The following is a 25429-nucleotide window of genomic DNA, read 5'->3' on the forward strand; positions in this document are numbered from 1 at the left end:
CGGTAATCAATACATAAATTGCAGCTTTATTTTACAGGCTAAAATAAAGCTGTTATCACTAAGTCTGTGGTAACCTTTTTACAGTTAATCATGATAAAAGAAAACTATAGGGCTTATGCTACGACAAAGGCCGACTCGATGCCGTTTTTCATGCTCTACCAATGGACAAAGGCGGGGACCAGCTCGCAACAAATGTATCCAGTCTCTTATAAACATTTTTTAATCTCGCCTCAGATGTTTGATATGAGATTTTTAATTGTTATCTTTATTATAGTCTAGCATACGTGATCCTTATCAGATACTAATAAGACACTGACTATATGGAAAATGTGATTATTACCGACGCATTTGTATCTTGGACAAAATTAGATGAAAATTTAGCCTTGGCAATTTCGACTTTAATCACAAAACATAAAGTTACATTTACCATAGAAACAATATGTTGTAGACAGTTTATGTAGTGTAAATAATGTAAATGGAGTTTACAGAGGTAATGTAAGCAAGGTTGAAATTTTGTAAATAAAATCTTGTCTAGATAGCGATTGTAGTGTTGTTAGAATTGAAATTATACATTAGGAGTGCTCAAAGGATGAATGTTATTAAAAATGGACACAGAATTCTTGAGATTTAAATATGAAGACAGCCATGATGGTGTTATTACTAAAACAAGTGAGTATTCAAAATTTCGAATATTACTTTGTTATATTTAACTTTTACCTTTATATACGAACCGAAATATTATACTAAGTTTCATGATTAAAAGTAATGTTTGGAGTATTTTAATATTTATAACTTCGGTGTTAGCCCATTAAAAAACCTTTTTTTTTATAGAATTTATAGTAAAATATTTGTATAGATTGACTAAATGCGTCTCGCATATCATTAAAGTTGATGGATATAATATTCAAAATGGTATTAAGAATCATCAATCACTAAAAAAAAATTAAATTCATGTTTAAAACACTCAAATTTAAAGAGTTTGATCTATGGTAGAGATTGAAATTGAATATTGAAGTTTACGTATTCTATTGCGAATCGTCTGTTCTCTACTCTACCGCGCATTATTTGTATTTCTACTTTGTTAATACGACGCGTTTTGCACTATGCGTAAACGCGTGTATTTTGATTCATTTGACCAAATATAGTAATTATATATTGCTTATTTTTTACATATCAAAATGGAAACTTAGATATATGAGTACACGTTACATCTATAAGACTAAACGAAAGTTTACAATTATTTATAAAATTTTGGAGTCACGCGATATTTCGTTTATTCGATACAATTTGTGCAAACATGTTTATAAACTAATGACAAATTTTACAGAATTCAAAATCGGCATACGACATATACAAATCATTTATATGTTCATGAGTTCGGTTGTTATGGGCGCGATGAGGGGGAGTACTGGAGTGGGAATATTAGCCATATCCGATATGGATCATAATAGTTCCTATATTGAGGTAATTTCATACTTAATTTTTCAGGGCAGGTAACGTTAAAAAGTTTGTTTCTTCTTCGTTTGTTTGTTTCTTCTGTTTTACCTCAAAAACATTTTTGAAGTTAAAATTTCTTTAGCGGCGTTGTAGACTTTTTTTGGTAAGGGTAAAAAATGTTAAGGTCGGGTCAGGACACGTGAACTGATCGAAAATTCGTAAGACGGATGGAGAGTAAACAGCTGGCGCGGCGTATTTAATGTAATATAAATTGTCATGTTTGTGTACGATAGCGCAAGAAATAAATATTGTATTCTATCACATAAATGATAGTACTTTTATACTGAGAATTTAAGTAGTTAGTGCAAAATTATTCCCTAACCATTCCAAAATATCAAAAATGCACAACGTTAATATTCAAGTTTTCACACTTCTGCCAGCACTCCCGAAGTGCAACCCGTCGTTTTTTTATCTGCATAGTAACCAGAGCTCTGTATTTTTGTATTAGATAATATTAATAACATTGAACTTAATTAGTATTATCAAATGTATATTATAATTTTAATTCAAAATCGTTTTGTGAGCCAAAAATGTGTTTGAGTTTGCAAATTACGTCACGACAAAATATTCCTCAACTACATGAGGCTCACATACGGTAATTAATGAAACCATAAGTTTTATAATTACGTAAAATTAATTTATTATGAAAATCTAGAACACAACCAATTAAGTTCATGTAACAAAAATTTAAGCAAACAAAACTATTATGTGTTACCTTTACAGATGCATAATTGGAGTCAACGAATCCAAGGATTAATATTGTCGTCATACTTTTTCGGTTACGCACTCTTTTTGATACCAGCTGAGGTTTATTTGGCCCAATTTGGCGAGAAATTAGTTTTGACGGCTGTGTTACTTATAAATGGATCTATGTCTGCTGCAATGCCTACGATTGTCAATAAGGTACTTATTTAAATTATGAAGCACTGTTACCCTCATTATGAAAAAATACGTTTCGCATCTATTTTATTAACAATGTGTAAAGGAAAATGAAAAACTATGTATGAGTAATGCAAAAACTATATTATAATAAAATTATTGATATTCTTACATCAAACAGGTACACATTTGTACCAACTACTTCTAGATGACATATAAAATATAGAAAAGAAACTAGTAGTGCATCTACAAAAAAATGTAAATTTCGAAAAGTCTATGAAACATTCAATCGAGTACTGCATATTCAAAACAAAACTCAAGTACACACAAACCGTTTTGTGGAAGTAAGACGAATCACCCGGCACATTCACGAATTATTTTAATACTTTGTTGAAACTTCGACACTCGGTGTCGAAATTGATTTGAAATTAATTAAGCCGATTAGATTACAGCTGCTAAAGTTAAATTAATAACCAAAGTAACATGAGACGATCGTTCATGTTTCATTCACGGAATTAACGAAAATAGGAAGTTTGTACAATAGTCGACATTTATTTCTAAAAACAGACCTTAGGGATGAATCGATGAAAAATTTGATACAAAATTAAAGGCTACTCCTGTAGTTATAGTAAGAAAGTGTATCTTTAAGGTACTTAAATCCGACATACACGCCACATATACATATAAACCCTTATTTATTTTTTTGAGGCAAACGGCAGGAGGCTCACCTGATGTTAAGTGATACCGCCGCCCATGGACACTCTCAATGCCAGAGGGCTCGCGAGTGCGTTGCCGGCCTTTTAAGAATTGGTACGCTCTTTTCTTGAAGGACCCTAAATCGAATTGGTTCGGAAATACTTCAGTGGGCAGCTGGTTCCACATAGTGGTGGTGCGCGGCAAAAACTGCCTTGAAAAACGCTCAGTTGTGGAACGGCGGACGTCGAGGTGATACGGGTGAAATTTCGAATTTCGACGTCCGATGATGAAACTCAGCTGAAGGTATTAATCCGAACAACTCCTTTGAACACCCTCCATGGTAAATGCGGTAGAAGATGCAGAGTGACCGCACATCTCTACGCAACGCCAAAGGATCAAGCCGCTCGGAGGGGGATTGGTCGTCGACGATTCGAACCGCTCTGGTGCTGTTGAAGGAGCTGGTACTGGGGAGGTGGCCCAGAGGTGCGCTTTATATAGTTGCATGCGGTGGCCCGGAGTGAAGTACCGTCTCGCCTTGCTGAGCACACCAAGCTTTTTGAGGCTAATTTAGCCAAGTTCTCATAATTATTATTAGGAATACATAAAACGTTGGAAGGGATTGAGTAAACCCAAGCTTTATGTTTCCTATTATTTCATTTAACACACGCATTACGCAACATCTACGGAGTAGGGTTAATTAATCAAGTGGCCCTTACGATAGCGACTATTTGATTCCATTTAATGTTATTAATTTGTTATATTGAGTAATGATAATGTTCTTTTATGATCCCCTCTCAACGTCAAGATCTGTAAAAAATATAAAACCGTAATGTATAACAGATAAAAGAGATTTCCAAAATTATATTTCAGGGTGGATGGATTGCAACGTGCAACACCCAATTTCTTTTGGGAATGACTCAAGCTTGTATTACGCCAGTGAACCAGAAGTTAATCACAAATTGGTTACCACCACATGAGAGGTCAACATTTAACTGTATAGTTCAAGGAGGTAATTGAATATTTTTGTCTTACCCTCAAATTGAGAGCAGAGACTAAGTGTAACTTCGTCGTCTAAACTCTGAACAGTTCCCTAAATAAATATCAGACTAAAATACATCAAGAGCGTTAAGTATTACGCTAATTAAAGGGTTTAATTAGGTAGATTCTCTTTTGTGTGAAACGTATCAAATTAAAAAAAAAGTGCGTGCGTACAAAGTATACATGTCGGAACTTTTCAGTCTTATTCATATTTATACAAATGTCAAACTTTAGATTTCCGAGACTTAGAGGGAGGGAAAAAGGAACATATGTTAGGAATTTAATGAATTTAGTTGTTATTAAAATATTAAAAGTGTCGAAAATTAATAGAAATTATAAATTTAATTTTTACAAAAACACTTGGAATTTTAATTTACAACTCGTTATTTGAGATTTCAATAAATAATTTTACATAAAATATAACATATTAATATTTCATGAATTCTCTTTACGAAATTTTAATTTTAAAAATAGAATTTCTATAAGGTAATTCCCCCTTCTCACTCTCTCTCTCTATCGGTCTCAATCGCTCTCTCCACATCCACGCTGTACAACTTCGTGACGCATCCATAAAAATTATACCCTCCTGCGCCTAAAGAAGTTTCACTTCAATAATTCGGCTGGTTGCGAAGTTAAGATATCTTAAGATTTTTTGTCGATCAAAGTGCCTGAATTTAAGTTTTAGCAGATTATGATTATAATCAAGAAAAAATGAGATCTTTATAACGCATGTACGAGTTATTAAATATGTAATGTATAGTTATAAAGTTCTGTGACCTTTATTCGGATGCAGAGGATAAAACCAGGCGGATTACTCTTGAACAGTGTTGGTTTAATGGTTAATATTTATTTTAAAATCATTGTGAAATTCTTTAATCTAACCAAAATTTAAGAAGATGATTACTTTTTTTTGTGCATGAACGTTACGGCAACCACTAACGGTGTGTGGGAGTAGTCGTGTCGGAAGCAATGCTTCTACGACATAATTATTAAAGACAATTATTCCGTAATAAATCTAAAGTTAATTCAATTAGTAGGCTATTGCCGGTCCTTTAACTTATACCAGCATATTCATTCGCAACATTTTGCAGGTCTCATTTTAGGCATCATGATAGGCCTACCAATATCGGGATTAATATCCGAGGCCAGACTGGGTTGGGAGCTGGTTTTCTATTCCCAAGCAATGATGACGTTCTCCATGGCTGTTATTTGGGGTCTTCTTACTGCCAGCAGACCAGATAAACATAAGGCTGTTGGTGATTGGGAAAGCGAATTTATTAAAGAAACATCAAAATTTTATCGTAAGGTATATTTCGATTCTAGTCGAGATTAAATTTAGTCTAATTAATTGTAGCCCTAAGTTAGGTAGTACAGTATATATGTACAGTAGTTATACAGTAGATATTGCATTTATCGCCGAATCAGCTTAAAGCATTATTATCATATTTTAAATTTCAAAATAAACCATATATAGTATGTTCAGGGTTAAATCGACCATGTAGACCATTCACTCTTTAGATTTTTTAAGATATAACTTATATACCTACATATATTTTTAATTTCGTAATTTTAATTTTTGACTCAACCGGAGACCTTAAGATCTGCATTTGAACCTTCGTAACATTTATGTTGAACGTCATGAAAATATAGTTAATTGAAAAATAATCAACTATCATAAATATCAATACTATTTCAAATTATTTTTAGTTTGTATCATGAGACACACATTATAAACTTTCAGAAAACTTTAAAGAACCCTTGGCGGCGTGTTTTGAGAACACGACAATTTTGGGCCATCGCCGGCTCCCACGCTGTATCCAACGCCATCTTTATTTTCTTCCTCGTCAACATTCCTGCTTATTTGAAGGGTTTTCAACTGCCCTTGTACGAGGTACGTTTAAATCACACGGTACGCTTATCTAATGACACAAATGGTAGACGGTGTAACTGAAAATTACTGTTACTTTTAACTCTCTTTTATGGGTTACCTGGACATCGCTTATAAGAAGAGATAACACCGCCCGTTGCTGCGTAAATTTATCACTGAATTATAAGTATATTAATATAAGTCTTCCGTAATAACGCAAAATTATACTAAACTATACTAAAATTTTAGTAAGTTATTAAAAAGTTTAGTATATAAAATTATACTAAACTTGTTTTTGTCGGGGTTACCCCCCAAGCAACAGACAAAAACAAGTTTTGTCAGTTGACCTATAAATGGGTTAGAGAAGCAAAGTATGATTAGTTTATCTCTTGCGAGCAAATTAGGAATAGTATAAATTATGAATGTTACAAAATATACATAAATTTAGTTACACAGTGATAAAACGTATTCCACAGTCTATAACGAGAAACATCAAAGCAATCAATCGCCACTATAGCCGATACTATAAATTATTTATTTGATTACTAAAAACGTTAAAAATAAACGCTCCAGTGCGACCTCACGTTTTGACTACATTCCTAATTAAAATACATTAATATTATATTACAGGTAACGTTTCAAGTAATGCTGGCTTTTGCATCGCTATGTCTGGTGTACATTTTAACGGCACCTTCTCTTGACTGGGCTTATCGCATTGGGATCGTAGACCACTTCTTCGATATCAGATACCTTAGAAAACTTGTCAATGGATTAGGTGAGTTGCTATTTCCGTTCTAAATTTGATTTAGAGCGATTATATATAATGTTTATCTCCTGAATGCGTGACTATATGAGTCTCGGCAGCGATTACAGCGATTAACGAAATTCGATATAATTAGAGATAATGTTCACTGAATATTGCCTACATGCGACTTGTTTTGGCGCTACGGTTTAACATTTTTTTTAATGTTTCTCATATAAATTTAGCCTTTGTTACTCAGGGATATTGTAGCATTCCAAGCAGGTAGTTTCAGAGTTTATTAATAAAAAATCCTCCATACAATAGATAACTATATAGATAATCAAATAAGTTTCAAAATAAATATAATATACTTTTGAACTGCTACAACAAATTTGATAAAATATGGTAGATAAACATATTTTTGCTTATCTATTATACACAGAGGAAAATGTAGGCATAAACTAGTTAATATAAAACTACATAATTTTATTTCTACCAAGTAATTGTATGCATAAAATTATCCAGTTAATTAATTATACCTCAGAGTGAGTTGCGGCTATCCGCAGGAGTGTTGATTACACTGAGGGAAAATTTACACGTTTTCATAATAAAGTTTGCACTTTAATGCAAATGCTACAGGCCTGGGTCGCACTACGTTTACGATGAAATGTAACTTTAATTTCTCTTTAAATTTAATCTTTAATGTTTCGCTACAAAACTTAATTATTTTATTGATAAACAATTGAATTGTGTGTTTCAAGTTGTTTATAAAGCTTAATTTAAGTTGTTTATAAAAAAAGGTAAGCGTTTTAATTTATCTAGATAATGAGTGTTGAGATTAGATCTATTATTCTATTTAAATCATACATACGCATATGTTTAAACGCATAAAAATAAGGTTGAAATTATAGTCTGCCAAGGAAGTTAGTAAATCTAACGGACTATATTTAATTGAATAAATTATTAGCAAAATATAATAAACTATATTTATTTATTTATTTTTTTTATTTATTTATTCTATACATCATCCTAAATAGAAAAAAGTTGGCGTGGTGGAAACACAAACTGGACACAGTTTTTCCGTCCACCAGGTCGTCGAAAATATTTAAATAATTAATCTATTACACACTATTACACACTCAGGCCAGTGACACACTATACAATATAACACCCCCACCAATAAACCATAAAAATTGCACGAACAACATATACCAATTGAAACAATGACGCTCCACAGCCGATGCAAGAAACCTGTTCTTGACGAGAAATTCTCATTCGAATACAGGATGTGTATTCGAATTTACATATTCGAACATGAACTAAATGACGACATCCTACTTTTAGTTATGCATAATTTGTTATTGTTTGACTTATAAAGTAATTTTTTAATTTAAATTTGATATTGTTTTCTGTTACATTAGCAAATAGCGCAGCCGGTAAAGAGTTTAATAGATTTGGAATAATATAGTCTAATGTTTTTTTCCCATATAAATTATTGTATTTTGGTAAAAGAAATTCGTTTTTTAATTTTCTACGTGTTGTATAGTGATAGTGAGTTTTAGTTGTTTTAAGGTAATTGTCTGTAAAGTAGTTTTCATTTAATAATGCTAGCTGCACTTTCTCTTGTATAGGTATAATTTTAAAAAATGCAAATAGCTTTCTATAGTCTTCTTTATATTGTGATTTTATTTTGTAAGGAGCAATTGCTTTTAAAATACGTATTTGTAATGCAAATATTTGATTAAGATAGGTTTTGCATGTTCTCCCATAGCTTGAAAGTCCATATGTTATAATAGATTCTGCTAGTGCTTTGTATAGCAGTAGCAGAGTATTGAGAGGTATTTTATTTTTTATTATAGTGAATTTGGCAAGTATCGCTCTTAGCCTTTCACAGACAGAATTAATATGCATTTTCCAGGACATTCGGTCATCAATTGCAAGCCCCAGGTACCTGTGGCAATGAACCAATTCTAAGGCGTTGCAGTTACAGTTGATAGGGTACGATTTACTGGAATGTGCACAAATGTGGCTGTGCAAGACCAAGTGGGGTGCACGCGCGCCCAGATTGCGACTAGATCGGATATGCATGAACTTTGTTTTACCCGGATTTAGTACAAGTCCCACGTCGTGGGACCATTCAGCCAATGCATCGAAGTCGGCTTGCAGCTTTGTTTCTGCTTCTTGTATGTTAGCCCCAGCGGCTACTAGGCATGTATCGTCTGCAAATTGGAATATCTGGCAATATTTTATTATGTTAGGTAATGTGTTAACGTAGGTAAGGTAATGCAAGGGTCCAATAACTGAGCCCTGAGCCGTACCTTCTGTTATGGATATTGGGAAACTTTCTTCGTTGCACACTTTAACACGATAAGTTCTATCTTGCAGATAGTTTTCACACCACTTGAGCAGGTTTCCTCGTACTCCGCAGTCATTTAGGTTTTGTAGGATTACGCTGTGTCTTAATGTGTCGAATGCCTTACTATAATCAATAAACACTACCAGGACATGATCCTTTTTATTTAAGTGCTTATAAATAAGATCTGTGAATGCGGATAGTAATTGTGTGGTGTTTTTATTTGGTTGAAATCCGTATTGTTTGTTAGAAAGAATATTGTGTTTTTTATAATAACTTTGGATTTGTCCACATATATATTTTTCAATTATTTTGTTGATTGTTGGCAGTATAGTTATTGGACGATAATTATTATAGTTTTTTTTGCTACCATTTTTGTATATTGGTCGTACTATACCTGTTTTTAATAAATTAGGATACTGTCCAGTGTAAATGCTCGTGTTAATAAGATTAGCTATGGCTACGTTTATTTTATTGCATAACATTTTAATGTCTATAGTTCTAATTCTATCTGCGCCTGGAGATTTTTTGTCGTTTAATGATTTTATTATCTTTGCGACAGATTTAGGGTCTGCTGACTGAAATCTCATACTAGTATTTTCTGCTCGCCGGTATAAACTTGTATCCAACAGTGGAATTGCACAGTTGGTTGCAACATTACTGATACTATTGTGGAAGGTAGTTGCAAAATTATTTGCAATATCTTTACACGTAACATTTTGATTTTCAAATGAGTTTTGTATTGCTACGTCAATGGATGTTTTAATTTTTCCTGTTAATTGATTTAATATATCCCATAGATTTTTTAGATTGTTTTTATTAGCTTCTATATTGGTTCTAAGTGTTTTATTTTTAGTTTTATTTATTAATTTATTGACATAATTTCTGGTTTTATTATATTTTTGTTTTAGTATTAAGTTGTTTGTATCTTTTATATATTGAGTAAAAAGTTTATCTCTGTAATGACATGCTTTAATAATTCTATTATTAATCCAATGGTTACTGTTTCGATGAGTGTTAGATTTAAGTTTAACTGTATATTCTGATTTTTTATATGCTTGAGTTATGTTATTTTGTATGAAGTTGTATATACCAATAGGACACGTCATTTCTACTGTCGGCTTCCAATCAATTTGCTCTAGAAGGGTCGTTAATTTATTTTTGTCAATTAATGTTTTATATGTTGGAACATCCTGTAGCTGTGCTTTAGTGCAAGCGAGCACGATCGCTCGATGGTCCGCTAGTTTTGTGCCAACCGCTGCAGTGTATAGGTCGTGTGTTTGGGATCGAGCGTATATGTGATCTATGCATGATTTTGTAACGATTCCTTTGTATAGTTCTGCCCTAGTGTATGTTGTGATCCCACACATAAGGCCTAAACTGTGTAATGTGTTGCAATATTTATGTTTTATAGGAATGTCTAGCTTTAGGTTTATATTAACGTCCCCCAATAGATACAAGTCTATATTTTTCTGGCAGTTACTCTTAATGATATTATGAAGTTCGTCAATAAACAGGCTCTTGCTTAGGCTAGGTGGGCGGTAAATAGCACAAATATGCGCAGTGTATTTCGTCTGAGTTGTGATGGTAAAGAGTATATTCTCGAAATGTTGGCTTTTTACAATTTGTATACTAAATTTATGTTTCTTTTTTACATAAACTAAGATACCACCACCTTTCCTACTGTTTCTGAGCGCTGAGAACATTTGATATCCATTTAAATTGTACAAACAACTGATTCTATCAGAAATGTTAACCTCTGTAACAACAATAACGTCAATAGTGTTAGCCGCATATATACATTGCTCGAGGCTAGCAAAATATTTTATGATTGACCTTATATTTATGTGTACACACAACAGATTTAAATGTTTGCTGGGTATTTTACTCACGAAATCATTTATGTTTATACAGTCTTCTAATTCACAAATATCACTAGTTAAACTATCCATATTAATAATAATAATTTATATGCAATTTAATTTGGGCAGTTAATTGACATTCTGTCTTTTTTTTTTAACGCTTGTATATCCAATATAGATCTTAAGTTTTCTATTTTCGTGTTATCATCCTTTCTTGCACGAACCATACCGTTTTTAAACCAAACGTATTTATAGTTTTGTTTGTTCTTTAGTTCCTGCTTGGCTTCCCATAAAATGCTTTTGTTGGATTTAGTCATTGCTTCCCTGATGAATACTATTTTGTTATTGTTGGGTTCATAGGGGCAAACATCGGCCACCATAGTTTTAATGGTTTTTGCAGCTTTAATCCACTTTTCTTGGGTCGCTTTATCAGTAAGTTTAACTCGTATAATGCCGGGTTGGTCGTATTTACCTTGGTATCGCATTGAGTTACGGATACCGTCGAAGGGCTGTTTAAGTTTTAATGCTACATTTTCAACTAATTTTATCACATTCTCTTCGCTCGCAGGGGGGACGTTTGCTATTTCTATAGAATTAGCAAGTTTCTTCTGTTCCATCTCATGGAAACGCTGCTCCAATACGCCTACCCTCAATTCGAGATTGTTGTTTTTTTGTAATAGTTCCGTGTTTTTTCTTTCTAAAGCTTTTATGGTATTTTTAAAGGCATCAATACAACCTAATACTTCATCCAACTTCGTACTGTGAAATTGCAGAGATTGGTTAAGTTCGCTTATTTCCTTCTTTATAGTTTTTTCCACCTCCTTGGAGATTTTATGTATTAGCCCCTTAGTGTCCATAGGTATATCCTCCTCTGCATCCTCTGTTATAAACAAAGAGGAGTTTCGCTTCGGGGATTCCTGCTGGCATTCCATACAAGTCCAGTCTAGGCTTGGGGCCGCCTTTAATGCAGTTATCTGTTTGTTCGTAAGACCGCTGCATCTGGTATTTAGGTGTACCATTTTTTCACATCGGGCACATTCACATCCGGGCATCGATTTAGAAAACGTTTTATTACATTGGTCACACTTCGACATGATTAGATTGTCTTGATAAGCTCGTGCTAGGTTATACGCGTGTCACTCGCACGGCTGCGCTTCGACGACTGAATTTAAAATACTTATTTATAAAGAAACTAGCTGTTCCCTGCCACGCTTCGCTGTGGCACATTGTGATTGAATGGTTGAGAAATGAGAAACAAAACAAAGAATACATTTCATATAAGTTAAATTTTGCAATGCTTGTGGAAAAAAATAGATAAAAATAATCCTTGATGCGGATTATATATCATGCTAAGCAGCTCGATCAGTGCAGAACTTTTTGAGTTTTTAAAGCGTACACGAACCAACATAACATTTATATATATATTAGGTCCTTACATATGAAATTGGCGTTTTGTATGGGAGGAACAAAAAGTCGAATATTTTTAAATATAATATATTTAATTAATCAAAATATGAACCATTGTTTTCTATGCACTTTTGTCATCTCATAGATAGTTCATTGATCCTTTTACTAAAAAAACCGGTCGGACGGAAATCAATAAAATCTGTGAAGGCGATTTGGACTGCCCCATCAGAGTTAAATTTTTTCCCTTGCAAGAAGTTGTCCAAATTTCGAAAAAAAAGGTAATCTGTTGGAGCAAGGTCCGGGGAGTACGGAGGATGTCTTAGACATTCCAATTGAAGCTCTTCTAATTTGGTAGCCGTCTGTTGTGCAGTGTGCGGTCTAGCGTTGTCGTGAAGTAGCAGTGGCGTGGAGCGATTGATCAGCCTAGGTTGTTTAGCCGCTAGCTTTTCCATCATGGTTTGCAATTGCTGACAATAGACATCAGCCGTAATAGTCTGGCCAGATTTGAGAAACCTGCAATGAACATTACCGGCACTAGTCCACCAAACGCTTACAAGTAACTTTTTTGGGGTTAATTTTCGCTTGGGGCAGGATTTGGCTGGCTGGCCAGGATCCAACCATTGCGCTGAGCGCTTCCGATTATCGTAAAGAATCCATTTTTCATCACAGGTAATGATTCGGTTTAAAATACCTTTATTATTGTGCCGGTTCAGTAATGTAACGCAGCAATCGACGCGCGTTTGCCGGTTTGCTTCAGTCAATTCGTGAGGTACCCATCTTTCAAGCTTTTTAATCTTCCCAATTTGCTTCAAGTGAATTAAAACAGTTTTATCACTAACACGGCAGCCTGCAGTTAACTCGGACGTGGTTTGCGATGGATCCTCTTCCACAATAGCCTTCAAAACTTCATTATCAACTTGGGTCTCAGGCCGTCGACGGGGCTTGTTCTGCAGGTCGAAATTTCCAGAACGAAAACGTTGGAAACAAAAACGAACTGTTTTTTCTTTTGCAACATGACCGCCATACACATCATTCACCCTTCGAGTCGTTTCCGCAGCACTAGTGCCACGGCAGAACTCGTACTCGTAAATAATGCGATACTTTAAGTTTTCCATTTTGTAAAATGAGTGACGCAAACAGAAAAAAACAGAAGAAAAAAAACAAATGAATAACGGTCATCGAAGCACAAATACATGAGTAAATAGCTGTACAAATTTTAATTTGGAATTCTTAACCAAAGAGGAGATATTTGAGGTCAAAGTGGCCAAAACGTAAAACGCCAATTTAATATGTAAGGACCTAATATATATATATATTAGTTTCTTCATAACTATATATTATTACACGTCTAAACACTATTGCTTGTGAGACGGATATATTTAGTTGCACACTGGCTGAATTCACAAGAATTTCATTATTTATAATTAGTTATAAAATGGTTTAGGTTTTTAAGTTTTTACTTGTTATGGTTATATTATATTTTACGTTAGTTTTCTATTGTATTAGTATTAAGTTACTGTAAAAATAGGAAAATAGGGATTAAATAAATAAATATTTTTTGTAAAACCTTTGAATTTTCCAGGTATGATAGGTTTGGTTACTGGCCTAATACTAATACCAAATTCCATTCCTGGAAACCAATGGACTGTATTTCTTATGATGATAACCTTGAGCTCACTTAGTCTACAGTACTCTGGATTTCTTGTAAGTTAAAGTAATTTAGTTAAAGATTACCAACTCCGAAAATAAACCTAGTAGCTACTACTAGCTACAACTTTCTAGGTTGGGACCTAAGCTTTCTGTATCTGTTTCGTGACATTTGGTTTTTCTAATCGGCTAGTCACGCCGTCACTATCAACTTTTTGGGTCTATGGCATGCCGGTTTCCTCGCGATGTTAACGATCACTGAACAGCCGGGGTAAAATGTATTATCAGGCATTAAAACCTCACGTTAAATGCTAATACCACTTTTTTTTTTTTTTTTAACGTCAGGAAATGCTTTTACGCATATCCCTGCTGAATTTTACTCCAGCAGGGATTATGTGGAACTCAGACATAATATTTACACACCTACCCACTAAAACCTGACGGATGCCTTCGGCTAATACCACTAGGCCAACGCCAAGATATGAATAGAGTTTTCATGTACATTGTATTTTTTTAGGAAAACCATAAAGATATGAGCCAGAACTTTTCGGGAACATTACTAGTTATGACGAGCGCTGTCGCAGGAGTTGTTGGTGCCTTTGTGCCATTGATGACTGGAATGATTGTTGTCGATGTAGTAAGTATTTGAATTTTGAACCTGTTTTCGTGCCAAGATTTAAATCAGTATTTTAAAAGGTCTGCGAAACGTTTCTTTTTCATTGAGATAGTCTGTATCTTAAATATAGAATCGTTGACGTTCATAATTCGAATATTACCATATGAGATTAAATACATTACTTTATTAACTTCTTCTTTCTCTTTCTTCTTTGTTCACAAATCCTTAAATTATGTAATGTACTTAAAATGTATGTGCTTACAGAAATGTTTCGCACTAGTCTGTGTCATTTCAAATTGTCTCAATACGGGAAGAGGTAAATTTATAAGGGATAAGACCAGTTCTTAAATCAAAAAAGGGTTTACTTATGTACGTGTACTTATGTACGCCTGTAAGAAGTTATACTTCTTTGGCTTTCTTTATTTTTTTTTAATATTAAATAATTAATAATAAATATTTAACGTTAATAATTTAATAATATTTAATATTTAGTATATTATTCAATTATTAATTAATAATAATTATTATTATTATTTTATTATATTATTCATCCAATTTAATAACTAGGTATGTTTCATAACCTTTTACTATGTAACAATAGGTCTTTTTTAAAAAGCATTGCAAAATTTCTTTGAAAAAATAATTAAAGCTCCTTTATTAGTTTAAAAGGTACTACAAAGGTCATTCAAAATTCTTGGCATAGCTGCTAACTTCACGTATATTCTATTTCTTTTTACTTGTAGATTGTCTTATTCCCATCTCGCTCGCGCACGCTCGGCGCCCGGCTGGTTTATAAAAATTCGTTAGTGGGCAACTTCATTTTGATAATTTTGTGTCACGGTGCGCGCGCTTCGTAAAATTTCACTCTCATCAATTTTTTATAACGCGCCTAAAGAAGTATAACTTCAAAAATATAAACGACTTGATAATATTTTTCAAAGACTTTGAAGAAGCACTTATCTGACGCTAAGCTATTTGTAGGAGCATCGAGACCGGAATGTTTACAGTTTCGTATTGTGCCTTTGGGCGAGGAGGATGTCCGCTGCTAATTTTCCTCTCTACTGCCTTGGAATTTAAATTAGTGTAGCTGGTTGGTCAGTGGCAAATTATAGAACGTTTTTAAATTTCTAAAGTTTCTTTGCTTTGGTTTTTAATAAATTCTAATGGAAAACATTAATATAAAAACACTTCAAAGTATAACAAATTCTTATTTATACTCGTTGAAGGGGTTTTATTTACTTTAAGTGTCAGTATTTGTATAACACCTTTTGAACTATAAAATGTGAAAGCTTTTGTTTCCGAAGCACTTTGAAATTACTCTGTTATTTCATTACACGTAAAAGCCTTAACTTTTATTAATAATAATGTACCACAAAACTTGGGCAAGGTTGAAATTCCGGGGCTTTGAGTTAAAAAAGCTCTTCATTCGCTAATTAAAATGCTTACGATGAAGTTAAAAATTATTTCGAAGTGCGTGAGTTTATGAACTTTTTAATTTTATCTTCCTAAATATTTTAAGAGTCGAAGGTGAAGTTTCATTTGTTACTTGTATGATATTGATATGATATTGACTTACTTGATATGATATTTTGTAACATCTGTATGTGATTATTAAAATACAAGTAGCACTATAACCTCAGGCATTCTGATAAACAATAAACTACAAGCTCTCTCCTTATCAGAATGCCAAATCATAAAATGACTGCTTCACGACTGATTTGAGCGCGACCGCCGCTGCGAAAACCGCTGTGTGAGTTCGAAAAGTGAGTTACAGAATAGCAAGGCAGTTTTCGAATATAAATGTTCTCGGCCTCATAACATATATTTCGAAAATAACCATTTGTGCCTTACTTACATCTTCGATGGGGTCTAAGACATTCCGGCTTGTTAACGATGATTATACCTTCGCCGTCAGCTGTGTTTAATAAGCACATATAAGAATAAATCCAACGGTACTCAGCAGATATTTCAAGGCAATTTCTCTGTTAAGATTCATACAATACTCGTAAACCACTACACATTCCTCAGTAGTAATTACGATTATTTATATTATGTATATTCACAAAATTTCATTATCTTTTCCTTGTTCTGTCATTAGAACTATTGTATAAAATAGTGAGTTAAATATATTTCCAATTGTTCGTTTGGATGGAACTTACAAGGAAAACTTAATTGTGCCAGCTTAGTTCAGAATTAATTTACTTAATGGCACCTTATCTCCTGTTTGTAACGCGACGGAATTAACTCTCCTTTGTGTTTCAGACGGATCAAACATGTTGGAGAATAATGTACTTTATTTTGGCTGCTCTTGTCATTGTGTCTGGAATCTTTTACACCGCCTTTGGCGAAAGTGATCGACAGTTTTGGGATGACGGTCTGAAAAATAAATATGGATACACTAATGGTAAACTAGTTTGAATATTTTTAATTGCGCTAGCTGATTCAAAGATCTTAATGATTAGAAAATAAATCCTTTAGGAGACGCGCTTATTTGTTGTGTAAAAAGTGTTATTTTTAGTTACCTATAGTAATGAAAATAATCAAATGGCGCATACAGGGTATATGGATCTTGACCGCAGATAACGTCCGTTTCTTTGATTATTTGTTATTTTTATAGAAAAATTGGCAATTTTATGTGCCTGTCATATGTCGTAGATTCATTATCGGACGTTGAGGCAGAATACGAAATTTTATGCGTATCACCTCGGCGTCCGTCCTTCCACAATTGAGCGTTTTTCAAGGCAGTTTTTGCCGCGCACTACTACTATGTGAAACCCACTGATGTATTTCATTAACTAATTCGACTATGGGTCCTTCAGAACCCTTAGAAGAAAAGAGCGTACTAATTCTTAAAAGACCGGCAACGCACTCGCGAGCCCTCTGGCATTGAGAGTGACCATAAAAAAACATTAGAAAAAATGTTTTATAAGAAAAAAGATTGTTTGAGACCAACGATGTGTGCCATAGGTGCAAGAGATATTTGTGCACCTAGAAAGGAAAATACCGTGATTCGAAAGACTCACTCTTAAGCGGGCCATAGACGGACCGCATGTTGCAGTCAAGACCGACTGCAATATGCGGTCGCCGCACGGCGATCTGCAGTTTCCATACAAAATTCATATTCGCAATACACGGACCGCTCGAGCAGTTCCTGAGCAAACCGCATATTGCAGTCGGTCTTGACTGCAATATGCGGTCCGTCTATGGCCCGCTTAAGGCCACTAGGCCAACGCTGCTCTGCAAGTTTGTATAATAATATAATTATATTTTTTCAGAGACAACCAATTTAGAGTTAGATGAATTCGAATCAAATATATGAATATGGGCAAATGGATACTATAGATGTACATACCAATTATTTTTTACTTTTAAAAAATAAAAACCCTAAGGATAAATTTTATTGTATTTCATTTCATAGTTTAACAAAGTTTTATAATATAGAAACTTATGGTAAATAAAATACACTTTAAACATTTCTAGTATTAAATTGTGTATATGTCGTGGCCAGGTCTTAAACTTAATCATTTTTCGTTTATATTTGTGACACAGACTAGTAAAAATCAGGAATTGATGACAGATAGGTTAGAAAGTGTTGACGGGATTGAACATCAAACTTGCGCCGACACCTACTTCACTGCGATGACGTCACCCTGTTATAAAGTTATTCCGGCCCCTAAGGATATACTACCGCCAGAACAAGACTACTGAGGCGAGTCGAGCCCTACGCATCCTCGCCTCCCCCACACGGGCTATTTTCCCGCCTTAGTGCTGAATCAACAGGACGCGAATTACTCCTCCACCAGCAGGGGCTTTGCGCGAACTGGCTGATGTTGAGAGCAGCACCTTAATTCCTCCACAAACTGATATAGACATTTTATACCGGGACACTTTTTGTAATTTTTTGATGACAGTGACATGAGCTCCAAAGTAATCCCAACCTACACATACGAGTGTATCAAACACTAATCGCGCTCTCGCGCTCATACTCATAGTTGAGTAATTTTTGTGTTTAGGGGAAGTTTGGTCATTACAATTTGTCTGACTGATTAAATATAACTTTGTAATATTTATTTGAATAACATATTAATTAAGTTCATTTATTTTTTGTACAGCTTTAAAGCGTCTGACAAAAGTTCTGGCGCATGGAAAGCGTCTGACTCTTTTGATATTACTTCAGAGTAATATTCTACAAAATATATATCTAAAATCAGTCGTTAAAATTTTACTGAAGTAACTCTGATTTTTAGTTACCTTTCTCACCTGGTACCTGCGCAGGTGTCAAAGCCAACTCCACAAGCGTACAGGTAATAAAAAGTACACGAGAGACTACTTAGAACCGAAAGTTCTATGCTTTAGAAAATAAGTTGTGTCTTATCACTCTGGCATCTTGGACAGAATGTGAAGCCATATCATGGCTTAGATATAAACAGCGAACCAGACAACTTGGTAATTATGCCCCGTATTTAAAATCTGAATCCTCCGAAATTATTTAGTCTGAAGATAAACCTATCTAATGGTACCTCAATTTATCAATGTTGCCTAACAGTGTCGGATTACGGTTTTAAAACTTTTATATTAAATATAGGGTTTACTGGGAATCAACCTGATTTCTGAATAAATAACTGTTTACGTTTGGTAGACAAAGAAGCATGGTGACTTGCCTATATATGAGCATTGAAACATGTGAATGAAACAATGAAATGCGTTATCAATGGTTTCACGTGTATTTTAACTGCGCATGTAGCTTTGTACTGGTAAAGTAACAGGCCTTATTATAAAGTAATATTTGAAAATGTCTGACCATATAAATCTAAACAGACAATACATTTCTAAAGGCAACTATCCATGGTACTTTCCTATAGAAGTGTTACTATACCTCTGTATATAGATGGAAATATAGTAACAATTACCACGTCAGTCTATTTCATATCTACTAAAATCGTGTATAGTACAAAACGAAGACCTAAATTAATATTGACATAAGTATTAAAATCATAATAAATTAATAATTCATCTACTTCAGTGCCTAAAAACATCCCCTTTAAAACCCATGGTTGTTCGTTAGAAGTCCTGTTGTGCAGCAATAAATAGCTTTCTTTATATGTACACAGTTAAGCTCTCTCGATTAAAATGCCTTTTATCACAGAAAGCTACCGTCACACTCTATATTAAAATTATCAATCATATGAATAAGGGTAAAGGTAAAAGGTAAGTCGAGAGTGAACGCTAAGTATAACTACCGTATATGTGAAACGTTTTTTATTTCTTTGAATATTATATTGGCAGAATTCATAAACGGTTGTAGCACTGTCCTGCGATTCTGTAACTCACTTTTCGAACTCACACAGCAGGTTTCACAGCGGCGGTTACGCTCAAATCAGTCGTAAAGCATTCACTGCGACGACGACTGATTTGAGCGCGACCCCCGCTGCGAAAACCGCTGTGTGAGTTCGAAAAGTGAGTTACAGAATCGCAAGGCTGGATTCATTAATGCTTAAAACTAGATGATCATACCCACGTAGTATTCCGGGCAAAACGTTGTAAAAATTCACTTATCTGTTTGAGTCTATTCACTTAAAACTTGGAGGCCCAAAATCTTTGTAATACATCTCTGGCAATCTTGTAGGTCAATATTTTGTTAGCTTATCCTTAAGTCTTGATAAACGTGCTCTGGACAACCCTCATAAATCTAGTTGAAACGAGGTATAAAAGAAAAATTGGTTGGCTCAGGTCAAAGAGGCAGGTAACTTAATATAACGTAATGTAACTTAATGTTACTGAGGAAATATTCAAATATAACTTTTTTTGAGTTGTCCTCGCGTAAAACAAAGACCGTATTATGAAGATATTTGTTTTATAGACATACCAATAGATAGAAAACAACAATCTGTACTTTCCTCCAATAACCGATTATTTGGACGGATAAATTTCTGCAGCTGTGGATTTTTTTGAGCCTTCGAACTCGTTAATAAAGCTATTGCTTCGTCAGAAATCGGATCCTTTCCCGTACGTATAAATAGGTGCAACTAACCTTGCAGCCCATAAGTTATTAATAAATAAACACGGTATTGCAAATTTTCACTTCAGCACTCCTTCGTCTCTTTCCCTTAATCTGTGTTTACGCTGTGATGAAAAGTGATAGATGATATTTAATTAGGCCGATTCATCTATTATATATAAGGGGGTATGTTTCTTAACCTTTGACACTATTTCCTATAAGGTAATTTTCTATATTCTGTTAACTTGTCATAATCATAATATAGATACTCAATTCAAATATTCAGCTTAAAATTTACAGTTAATTACCTAATTACCTATAGGTATTTTTATAAAATATACAAATTTAATTTTTGATATAACTCGTGAAAGCTGTGGCAACACCGTGTTTCATTACGAAAACAATTGTGTTCATTACAAACAAGTGTAACAATTTCGTGCAAAAATGAAAAGAGAGCCAATGAACAAATTGTTCCGACACGCAATAAAACGGTATGTTTTAATAAAAACAGGGTCTGTAATTCAGCGGATATTTACAATTCTCTCTGGAAATATTTTAAAACGTAAATTTTTGTAACAAATTGCTGATGTATATGTACGAAATATATTTATGAACAAAATATGGTATTAAAGTGCCGCAGGTTGATAATTTTCAAGATAATTACGTGATCAACCTTTTCCTGTCATGCATTGTTGGGTAAACTTATTATATTTGACATACGACAGTTAAATTTAGCAGTTTTGGCTCACAAATTTACCCTAACTTTTCCGTAAGCATGTCTCTCATGCTGTTTACATAAAGAAACAAAAATCCATTACCGTTCAAATCCTTGCTGTGCAGCCATACGCACTATCTCAGAGTTAAGAGTCGCGCATGCATTTAATGGCATGCCACATTGCCGCATGCTACAAAGTTAAAAAATTCGCACATTGTGACAAGAAACGTGCGGCATGGCAACACCTTGCGTCATGTGAATGTCGCAGCTTGTATCCGAGCACAATGGATTCCATGTGATATTTTTTGTGCGTCAAAACAGTTTGTACTCGTAGGTTGTATTTGTTTGTATTTATTTTGGAAAGTGAGAATTATCGGTCATCAAGTGGTGTAACGAAAAATATTTAGACGTAAAAAAAATTATAAGAAAAAAGTCCTCAAAATCCTCAGTTGTAATTTTCTTAAAGTTACAACTGAGGATTATTAAAAGGCAACATCGTCTTGCTTCATTTTTGTTAGTAAGCTAGTCAGTGGGCCATTCTGAAGTAATTTTCTTTTCCACCAAAGACTCATCTTCCGTTGTTTAGCTGCATGGCTTAGTAGTACTAAATAAGCTGCTGCTAAAGTTCAGCTAAAGATCAGCCATATTCTATGGTGTATCCCGTCGATCAAACAAGTAGATAGACCAGTAACACTCCATAAACAGCACAAAGCTTTGGAAATTATCCAGCAACAATGTTGCCTCGCCGTATAATAGGCTGCCGTATATGCCGCAAATGCTTTCTATTTGTAGCATGCCACAAGGTGCCGCATGCCGCAATGTGTAGCATGCGGCACTGTCGCACGTTGCTGCCTCGGCGTAAAGCAACCTTAAGACTTTTGTCGCTTTAAATAAGGCCACTTTTAACCCTGTCACATTTATCTCTCTCTTACCCTTACGAACCCTTACGAATAATAGTTGAGTAGGCCATTGGATAAAAAACTTCGGCTATTTCATATTTTTTAATTTCCTGTAGTAACTATAAATTATACAGAAAATTAATTATATTTTGTTATGTATAAATTTTATTATTATTTAGTCCACAAAAACTGACTTTATCATTTCGATGTAAGGAATTTATTTTTAGGTACCATGGCTTGTGCTTTAGACAGTATAATAAGATCTCATTAAAGAGGAGTCTATATAGAAATGTTAAAGTTCAAATTAGAATCATTTTACAACCTTGTAACTGCACACATGGTGCAGTAGCGAAGGCAAAACCGCAAGCAAAAGTTAGTTCGACCAGCTGCTGTGGTGTCCAGTTGCATCTAATTTAATTTCGTCTAAACTTAATTTTTCAACTTTGTTAGTACGCATATATTTAGATATACGTTATATTTAATGTAAATTATATTGTAGGTAATTCAGTTAGTTCGGAATTCTGGAACTCCGATACTATTGGGAGTTCCAGAATACCGAATGTAACTAGAAATTTGGTGTCACTGATTTGGATAATTAATTTACTGTGTTGAATGTATTAGGTAACTCGTTGTTGTATTTACTATACTATAAGAAAATATGAATTGTTTGAATACTAGTTTCTTATAATAAAAACCAACTTCTCAATGCAAATATTTCAAATGAAATATAAATGTCTCATAGGAAAGTTGTACAGTCGAACTACCAGGAAATTTGCCAATTAAGGGAAATTCATTGAACCAAAGAAATCGTTCCAAGAAATTATACTTCTAAGGAATCCTCATTCGGTTGACAGTTATTGGATCGAAGTTACAATTGTATAAATGCGTTAATATACCAAGATATCGGCTTTGATGTTTTAATAACAAAAAAAGGTGAAGAATAAATTATCATTTGTTTTGCTAATGTGCTTACAATGTGAATTTTATTGTGTCCATACATCCGTGTTAGACAAGTACCAACTCTTTTTTACAAGCTCGTAATTTCAATTGTAAGCTGGAAGATGTTAATGTTGCACACACCCCGACCATCGTCATCACGTCGAGATCAGGAATGAAGCTCCAATACACGGCCAGGTTCTAGTATTTAATAGCGCTCATAAACCTTTTTAAGATGGTTATTCCATTGTATGAACACATTTAAATGAATCTACATGTTGTGTTTGAAGTACCGAAACTCAATGCATACTTTTCTGCGTCTGTTGTACTGATACTTCTTTAGATCAGCCTATGTAATTAAACAAACAAATATTCCTAATAGTGAATTTTCTTTTAAAAATTTATTTAATAAAAATTAAATTATTAATTATTGTACTTATAATTTATTGTCTATCAATGGTCAGCATTATTACTAACCATTGCTCCCAATTACTTAAATCATATATCAATTTGTACTTGTCTATTTAATGTCTTCAAACAAAACCCCTTAATTTAAAGCTAAACCCATCGGAAGTTAGTAACAAGTGCCTATGTCTCAGAAGCCTCACAAACTAACAAAATTTAATCAAAACCGACTTTGTGAGATCCCCTCGACATCTAACTAATTTCTAATGAAGCTCTGAACAAGTTGAGCTACGAAGCTGATAAATGCCCTTGTTTGGTGGACTACACATATGCTTGGTTATCATTTTCGCTATTTGTCATAACATAGGAGTTATAATTACAAGTTAAAGTTCTCGGAATATAATTAGATATAATATATATAATAGATATAATTAGATAAACTACATAAATAGAGCAAGAAATGAAACGAATCTCATCGTATCTCATATTATCATTTCAAGTCTTTTGTGCCCAAAAATTGGTATTAATACAATAATTGTATTGGAACTCAAACTAAATGCTATGTACAAAAAAAATTCTCCAACGCTGGTTATGTTTAGAATATAGATGGCACTTCTTTGTTTGGTTTCAAATGAAGGATTAGCAAAATTTTCAGATATAAGAGCTTTTCAAACTGAATTAACTACGGGGATCTAATTATTTACCGAGGTTAACCAAGAAATGCACTATTCTCTTCTTTTCTATAACTGTCATACCCTGACTGGACAAATTTACGACATGACTACATTATCGCGTGCAGAGGCCAACAATAGTTTTACGTTCTCATGTATTATTATGAGACATTAGTATGAGACATATTACATAAATGTTTGCTGATGTTTTAAGCGTTATCGGAGACCACTATATTATCATTATATATTACAAACAATAGAATAAGTAGACAACCAGTAGTTTTTTTTTGTTTTGCGTTGTAAAAAGTTTAAGCATGAATAGTGGTAGCTCGGCTTGAATGTACCCAAAATACAAAAGAGTTGCTCGGAGTCTTACCAAGAAATCTAGATAGGTAATTAGGCTCCCAAGTCATATATACCTAAAAAATCAGCGTGCGTTAGGCACAGAAGATTGATCACCTACTTGTCTATTAAGAAAACCAGATACAGAAAGACTTAGAGGTTGAAGCGCGACTGGGTTTTTTTATTGGGCATATATTATGCCCAGGTATCTTTATTTTCTCGTCTATTTGATTAATCATTTTAATTTAAAAAGAAGTATTGTATGTCTAACTCCCGGATAAAACAAAATCATTATTGTTACAGAATCAAACTCATGCACACAATAGATGCGTTATGTTAAACATGCGACAAATGTTCGTGTAAGATAAACATGTGTATTCTATAAGGCTAATATTAGTTTAAACTAAGGTTAGAGAAGTATGAAGAAAAAATATTTAATAGTTCTGCTATCACTAAACAAACAATATACATAACTTTCCGAGTAATTTTATTTTCCATGGAATAATATTTTCGTAAAGTCGAGTTTGGGATCATGATATAAATAACTCTGTCTAAAGAAGTGTCATCTGGTTCTAATGGGCTTTGACATGGACTTTTGCCTTAGATTAAAAGTAGATTAAAACTGAAATATGAAACACATATGGGATGAATTAATGGAACAAAATTCTAATTGGCTAAGATAACACAAACTTATGGTTGTTGTATACGAGGTCGCTATACCTACTCTTGTAATACTGTATTGATTCCTTATAACTCTCGTAAACATCTACTATCGAGAAATCTTACAGAATCTCTACTATATATCTCTAGAACATAGCTCTTTTCTGTTTAACTAAATAAAAAAATTGGTAAAAAAATA

The 25429-nt window shown here is 33.7% G+C and overlaps 2 protein-coding genes across 2 annotated transcripts; one reads left to right on the forward strand and one right to left on the reverse strand.

Annotated features, from left to right (window-relative positions):
• Positions 1-486: 486 nt before the first annotated feature.
• Positions 487-17999, forward strand: LOC125048751 (putative inorganic phosphate cotransporter). The gene is made up of 11 exons (XM_047647611.1): positions 487-669; positions 1328-1464; positions 2221-2400; positions 3943-4081; positions 5202-5416; positions 5852-6001; positions 6608-6752; positions 13924-14045; positions 14506-14625; positions 16867-17008; positions 17880-17999. Exons 1-11 carry the CDS (start codon positions 594-596, stop codon positions 17921-17923), a joined length of 1470 nt encoding a protein of 489 aa, XP_047503567.1. The 5' UTR covers positions 487-593; the 3' UTR covers positions 17924-17999.
• Positions 8723-12097, reverse strand: LOC125048753. Its single transcript, XM_047647613.1, has one exon. The coding sequence runs from the start codon at positions 12026-12028 to the stop codon at positions 11051-11053; it is 978 nt and encodes a 325-aa protein (XP_047503569.1). The 5' UTR covers positions 12029-12097; the 3' UTR covers positions 8723-11050.
• Positions 18000-25429: the final 7430 nt, after the last annotated feature.

The sequence above is a fragment of the Pieris napi genome, chromosome 4 (assembly GCF_905475465.1).
Source record: "Pieris napi chromosome 4, ilPieNapi1.2, whole genome shotgun sequence".
NCBI lineage: Eukaryota > Metazoa > Arthropoda > Insecta > Lepidoptera > Pieridae > Pieris > Pieris napi.